The sequence below is a fragment of the Asparagus officinalis genome, chromosome 8 (assembly GCF_001876935.1).
Source record: "Asparagus officinalis chromosome 8, Aspof.V1, whole genome shotgun sequence".
Taxonomy (NCBI): Eukaryota; Viridiplantae; Streptophyta; class Magnoliopsida; order Asparagales; family Asparagaceae; genus Asparagus; species Asparagus officinalis.
This window is the reverse complement of record NC_033801.1, coordinates 119,265,665-119,272,972: the sequence shown is the minus strand read 5'-3', so window position 1 is coordinate 119,272,972 and position 7,308 is coordinate 119,265,665. Positions and strand designations below refer to the sequence as shown.

General features: G+C 36.5%; 1 protein-coding gene and 1 long non-coding RNA gene across 2 annotated transcripts in view; both read left to right on the top strand.

Moving 5' to 3' along the window:
• On the top strand, window positions 7-5,611 carry LOC109822365 (syntaxin-32-like). Its single transcript, XM_020388554.1, has 6 exons — window positions 7-145; window positions 226-533; window positions 3,222-3,472; window positions 3,588-3,769; window positions 4,347-4,541; window positions 5,169-5,611. Exons 2-6 carry the CDS (start codon window positions 296-298, stop codon window positions 5,326-5,328), a joined length of 1,026 nt encoding a protein of 341 aa, XP_020244143.1. The 5' UTR covers window positions 7-145; window positions 226-295; the 3' UTR covers window positions 5,329-5,611.
• Window positions 7,090-7,308, top strand: part of LOC109820303 — a 2,710-nt gene continuing 2,491 nt past the window's right edge. Inside the window, exon 1 of the long non-coding RNA XR_002241796.1 lies at window positions 7,090-7,247. This is a non-coding gene — a long non-coding RNA (uncharacterized LOC109820303). The remainder of the gene's footprint in view (window positions 7,248-7,308) is intronic.

Below are 7,308 nucleotides of genomic sequence, written 5' to 3'. Positions count from 1 at the left end.
CGATATGTCAATAAATAACATTTTGCTCCCTGAAAAATTTCGATAGATATATAGAACCGCGTTTTTTAATCTCGCCGGAGCATCGACAACCCCGCCGCCGTCTCCGTCGCCGTCTCCACACCCTCCTCGTTCTTCTATTACGGAGGTGAGCTTTCAATGGATCCCTTTTCCTTCGAATTCCCCCAATTTTTAAAACCCTAACCCTCATTCAACACCCTGCCCTAGATCTCGCGCTCTCATCTCCTAAATCTCGAGATCGAATAATCAATTCGTGAAATTTGACCCTCAATTCGAGATGCATTCGAGATCGGCGCAGCTGTCTTACCGAGATCGGACGCAGGAGTTTCTGACGGTGACGGAGAGATTGAAGAAGTCGTTATCTTCTCAACAGAACTCTGAGATCGCCGCCTCTGCTTCGAAATTCGAGGGGACGAAGTCGTCGGTCTCGATTCAGTCGGAATTCAACAAGAGAGCTTCCAAGATCGGGCTTGGGATCCATCAGACTTCTCAAAAGCTCTCCAAACTAGCGAAATGTAAGTCGAAATTGCTATTTGCCTTGGTTAATTTGAAGTGAGTAATTCTTCTTTGAAATATGACCTCTCTCATATTTTGCTCAAATGCACATTGTTTGATGCGTAAGTAAACTTGGAAAGGTGGCCAGAAACAAGAGAAAATTTGGGATAAATAAGTGATCAGAATCTGAGTTTATCTGCTTCTTATGGTAATGTTGTAACTTGACTTAGTGATGACTTCGATGTGTATTTTGAACTCGTGAAATCGATACTATCCAGTATCGTGGAGCTGTGATTCTGATTAATGCAGTTTGGTTTCTCATGTTGAGGTTATAGGATCTATTGAAGTTCAATTACCGTATGGTTGAACGTATAGGAACCTCCAGAGTACCTAATACTTATTTAAATAGTTATAGATGTGCTACGGATGTTGTTCCACTTGCATTCGTTACTTAGGGTGAAGCTGTGACTACTTACGAGCTTAGGAACTGGAATTCACTTGTTGTAGTTACCAGTTAGTTTCTTGGAGGTGATAATGAGTTGAAATTCCATTGCCAATTGGGATTCCTCAACTATAAGATAACATACCAAACAGCATCATTTAGGTCAGTGACTCAAACCATGAGTTGAAACACATGTAAATTGCAGTTCTATGTAACCAGATTGGTCCAAATGTTGATCATAGTTGAGTAGCTGTTTTTGAGTTATATCATTGTCCAAAAAAAAGTTTCGCGTTTTCCGCAGAAGAGGATAGAGAATCAATGTAGCGTGAGTCTCAAGAAGTTTGTATGTTTTATCTTTCTTTAAAATGACAAGACCATGAGTAGTAGTACATGAGACTTTCCCTTAGATATTGGAATTTCCATGTTACTGTTCTCCCATGTTAGTGTAAAATTAAAAAGAGTAGACTGTATTCATTTGTCTTTTTCCTTAAAAAACCATTATTTTTTTTCTTTTATTTAAGATATAGAGAATATCTGCATCACTCTAGAGATGGAACTTGCAACATATATTACATTTTCTTTCTAAATAAGCTTTTAGGACTGATGCATTTTTGATATCACGAGACTAATGAAAGAATCTGAGTGATAATTTTTATGAAGAGGACACCAGATATGTCATATGATTGGCTAAACATTTCTTTTTCAATTATTCCGTGTTTCGTCATCATATAAACAAAATTTCCATCAATTAGTGGTTGCTGAGCACACCTTTAAAATTAGACCTCAAGAGAAGGTTTGATTAAGCTTTAGGATTTTTGTCCATGTGCTGTCAATCCTTTTAATTTTGGTACCAAATTCCGAGCAAGGAAGCTCTCGCCGTTGAGGGTTTAAATAGCGATATAGGTATTGATATGAATTTTTAAGTATCAGATATTAGTTTGTATCGGGTGGGTATATTCTGTCTGATAAAATGAATGTGTCAAGAATATAAGGTGAAAGTAGGATGGTCTCATCAAGTATATATTCATACATTAAATCTATGTACATGCACATGTATCTCTCTCCACATGCACTCTCCCTGGCACGTGCCTGCACACACACAGATGCACGCTCACACACACACACTGAATGTTGACAATGTTTGGAGATTTTTTTTTCTCTTTTCCTTCTTTTCCTTGTTTGATCTGTGAAATACACAAAAATTTGTAATCCAGATTTTGTATATTATGGAATTGTTATTGTTTTGGCATTTTCCAAGTACCCCATCCTGATGTGCTAATTAATTAAGTAGCTGACTTGGCAAAGTTTTGCATATATAATTTTTAGAATGTGCAAACATAACATGGATATTTTTCTCATTAAGTCATACGACTCATACCAGTGGACATGAAGACACGTGGCCACCAAGATTTCTTGGACATTCATACTTCATGTTTGTATCTTTGTTTTTTCCCCCTACTGCTGTGTTTATATCTTATATCATGGGTGGTTATCGGAGTATTGCTGTCCATGCAGTATTCAAATTCCATGACCTATATCCTTTTTATACATTGCTGAATGATTAATTATCTTACCCGGCAATTTTTACAGAATATGTTCTTTGCTTTGTAGATTGTTGAGTTTGCATCTTGTTGTATGCGCTCTGCCTCTGTATTAAGAATGTGTAGATAATTTTGGAGCATGCATCTTTCAAATTGCATGAAAGCTTTTCACAAGTATGGTTTGTATCTATTATAGTAATAGAATGAGATTGGGATGAGTTTATTATCGTGAGATCTTCCAACAGATTCAAGTCAATGACCAACCATCTATCTTGTTTTACGCAACACACCTACTTGTATAGTATTGTGTAATTTGCAACCCTTCTGAGGCAATTTTAAGCCGTCCTGGAAGTTCCCTATGAAATTTATGATGGATTTGTTGTAGGCTTCTAAACTATCTAAATGTTTCAGCATACAGGCTTAATGATAACTGATAAGTAGGTTAAGACAGCGGTGTCAATAATTGAGTTGGGTATGCCAGTAATTAATTTGAGTAACCTATTGTGTGATCTCATGATAATAATCTCATATCATCAGCTCATAGTATTTGTATGTCAGTAATGAACTTTTCTCCAAATAGGTGAGACTTTTGGTTATATTGCTTGTGCTTCATGTCATTATGTTTGTTCTAAAATTCAAGAGGCTAGTTGTCAAGATATTGAGCAGTTTCTTTTTTTTCTGACATTCATCAGTAACCATTTGACATGGTAGTCTACCTCATGCAGTGGCAAAGAGAACATCAGTTTTTGATGATCCCACGGTTGAGATACAAGAACTAACAGCAGTCATTAAGCAAGATATTACAGCTCTAAATTCTGCGGTAGTAGACCTGCAACTTCTCTGTAATTCCCAGAATGAAAGTGGCGGTATATCCAGTGACACAACTAGCCACACAACCACTGTGGTTGATAACTTGAAGACTCGTTTGATGAGTGCAACAAAGGAGTTCAAAGAAGTCCTAACCATGCGGACAGAGGTATATGATATCCTATCTTCCGCTGATTTTGATTAATCTCCATTGTTGATATTATCTGTAAAGCGTGGTAAATCTTCTGTTTTAGAGCTGATCCAGATATGTAATTAATCTGCAGAACCTGAAGGTTCATGAAAACAGAAGGCAGTTGTTTTCTTCTTCTGCTTCAAAAGATGCGACAAATCCTTTCGTTAGACAGCGCCCTTTGGTTTCAAGAGGATCCACTGACACAACTGTACCTCCAGCACCCTGGGCAAATGACTCAGCTTCTTCGTCTTCTTCTCAGTTGTTTCCCTCGAGGTAAATGATGTTTGGGAAATCGCTTTTACTCATTTCTTCTATTGAAATGTAACCATTTGAGGTCTGTACAATTTAAAATAATAGCAAAAGGTGATCATTGGATACATTTTTATTTTTTGAGGCTAATAAAGGTGAATGCTGGTTATTATTCTGTGAGAGTGCTGACATGATATCACCCTCAACAGATGTTTTACACTCATGCTGACGAGAAAACACTGCAATTTCCTGTTCCAGTTATCCTCTGTAATCTAATCATAGTAGGTTTGTGCAGGCACCAATACCCCTCTACTACAGTTTTTGTATTCCAAAGCTAGATTATTTAGGTTCAACTAGTTTAATTGAGATTTGACAATGTTGTGCGTTCTCTTTGAATGCGAACTCTATAAGGCTGTATTATTTTGTTACTATTTGAATTTGTTTTACACTATCTTCAACTCTGCATACAGAGACCAACTTGCTTTTTGATAAACTAGTTAATATCTCTTAATGTACCCAACTCATCAAAAGGAGTTCTATGACATGAAGATCCAACTGTGATGAGTGTTGGATTAATTTAATATTTTTCTTGAATTGCCAGGAGAAAGAATAATGGTGATACACAGCCATTGCTGCAGGGTCAACAGCAGCAGCAGCAAATGGTTCCAGTACAGGATACATACATGCAGAGCAGAGCAGAAGCTCTACAAAATGTTGAATCAACCATTCATGAACTGAGCAACATCTTTACACAACTTGCTACCATGGTTTCCCAGCAAGGAGAGATTGCCATCAGGTTCTAATCTTTTCCTTTCTAACTTGATCTGAAACTTGATCAAAATTTCTCTTGCTATTTATATCCTTCACTTTTACAATTTAGGATCCTGTAAGTAAACTGTTTAAGATCCTGGTCATCTTACATTATGTTCTTTTTAGAGTATTTCAAATTGTTAGATGGTGATGCTGTATAAACAAGTGAAACTCGTTAATTGTGTTATACTTGATAAATTTGGCTGTTCTGATGAGGGGTGATTGTAATCATGCATGTATGAAATGTATAAGCTTCTTAATTTCTTATACAATATGCTTAGATTCATTGAAGTACGTTGCTGTGGCAAATCTTATAAAAAAGGATCCGTAAGTGTCTGTACCCATTTGAAACTAGATGAAAATGCCCATAAGTTAATGCGTACTGATCATGCTTGCTCAAAAACAAGCTTTTGACCCTAACACTATTGTGTGTTTGTGATGATTTTCTAGGCTACTCCCTTTTCCCTGCACATGCCTATTATATATAAAACTTACTCATCATTTATACCTTGTCCTTTGCATTTGGGCTTTCATTTATCTTTTAACGCTTGATATAATCATGAAAACAATGATTGAAACACTTGTTCAAATCTAAATTTTTGGTATATTACAGGATTGATGAGAATATGGATGACACATTAGCGAATGTGGAGGGAGCTCAGGGACAGTTGCTGAAGTACCTGAATAGCATATCCTCCAACCGATGGCTGATGATTAAGATTTTCTTTGTACTGATGGTTTTCCTTATGGTTTTTCTATTTTTTGTCGCATAATTTTGTTTACAAGGTCAGAAAACACACACAAATATTCTGTTGTCTGTTCCCTATACGTAGAAATTTTCTTTTGTCAATATCATTTCCTTGTTAATACCCGTGCGGTTAAAAACACAGCTTAACACAGTGTATTCTCAGAATTCGGCACTTGATCCTTTGTCCGTCCGTCGTGTGAGGACTTCAATCGCTTGTTCACTGTGACTCAGGTACTGATGCAGCTGAGGCTTGTATTATTTGGGATAACATTTTCAATTATGCAATTGATGAGAATCAGGACTAGCTATATGTTTGTGTTGCCTTTGGCGATGTTGTAATGGAATGTTGTAGCTCTGTTTTCCCCTTCTTTATGGATATCAGGTTAATAGTGGTGATAAGATTTTGGCATTGGCCATGGTCCTTGATGCTAGACACTCCAAGATGTGCGTAGTAATACGAGGAGGGAAATCTGTCGATATGTTAATTTGATGCCCAGAACCTTACCTTCTGTCATTAGCAATTGCTGCTCTGAAATTTTCTCTTACAATGTGCTTTCACCCAGGAAAAGAAAGCCCAGTGAGGCTCACCCTGCGAGTTATATTGAAGGATGCCGACTTTTATTGTTTCTATCATCTCTTGATAACTCATTCTTGGCTCATATCTGGTATCTCCTTATATTAGCATGGAGTTTGATAACTTGGTGACGATACTACGTGCTCCTCTTGCTTTTTCAAACTTGAAAATTTATTAAAAAAAATAGTTTCTGATAAAAGTATGGGTTGCGGCTTTTAGTGTGAGTACAAACTGTGTAGTGAAACAGAGGATTCTCGGGGCATGTCAACTATAACTAGAAGTGATAAGCTGTATCCTTATCCGAGGAAATATCCGTAACCGTATCTGTAATGGTACGGATATGGTTATTCAAATTTATAACCGATAAGATATGGTTAAAGATATGATTTTGTAGTGAAATATCTGTATTCGTATCCGAAATATTTGAATACATATTTGTCACTCTTACGGTAGTTTCGATTTTTAGATTATGGATTTGTGGTTAATTTTGATGATCAAGATGTCTAATCTTAACTTCTCAGTTATAATGAACATATTAACGAACTTTTTTATATCATATGAACTATGTTTTTCTCAATACTATCTAGTTTTTTCATATCCGTTTTGTATCCGCATATATATCCATATGTATATTTGTAACCGTATCCGATTTTAGCGGATATGGTTATGAATTTTCCTTACCGAGATATATCCATATTTGTATCTGTATCTAAGATGGGTAAGCGGATATGGATATGATAAACATCATATCCGAGCTGTATCCAGACCGAATGCAACACTAGCTATAACTATTGTATTAAGGACTTTCATTTCCTCAATTCACTTGTGTGGAAGAAGAATGGGGACCGCATGCGTACTTGTATAATGTTTTAGTAAATAGTTACCTTAAAAAGTTGTGGTAAATAGCAGTCATATATGTTCATCAGCTACTTTATGAAGAGCCCCCCGCAGTTTGCTAAAAAAACACCAGGAAGTTTGCGAAAAAACTCCTAAAACTTTGCAAAAACACCCCAGGAAGTTTGCAAAAAAGCCTAGAGTTTGCAACCCCCTCAAAAAGTTTGCAAAAAACCTCCCATTTGTAATTTTATTTGGCTTGAGGTTTCTTTTGTAAAGTGGGCTCATTGTAACAGCTTGTGGGGCCCACGAACCAACCCCTCTATAAAAGAAACCGTAGTTCTCTTGGGCGGCTTATTTGTCCAATTGAAAATTTTAGCTAAAATTTGAAATAAAATTCCCAAATTTCTTCTTCTTCCTCGCAAAATGGAAGTCGAATTAGGGTTTTTTTCTGGCTCTTCGTTCAGTCACACCACGTTAAGTTGGGCTCTGCGGCAACAATGGAGGATTATATCTCGATTAGAATTTAATCTCAGGTGAGAATAATTGCACTTTTTTCTTGTTAAAATTTTCTTGATTTTTTATGTTAAAAATATC

Coding starts and splice junctions, on each gene's coding strand:
- LOC109822365 (XM_020388554.1), top strand. CDS start 296: ATGCATTCGAGATCGGCGCAGCTGTCTTACCGAGATCGGACGCAGGAG. Junction 534..3,221: donor GCTCTCCAAACTAGCGAAAT/GTAAGTCGAAAT, acceptor TACCTCATGCAG/TGGCAAAGAGAACATCAGTT. Junction 3,770..4,346: donor TCTCAGTTGTTTCCCTCGAG/GTAAATGATGTT, acceptor TTGAATTGCCAG/GAGAAAGAATAATGGTGATA.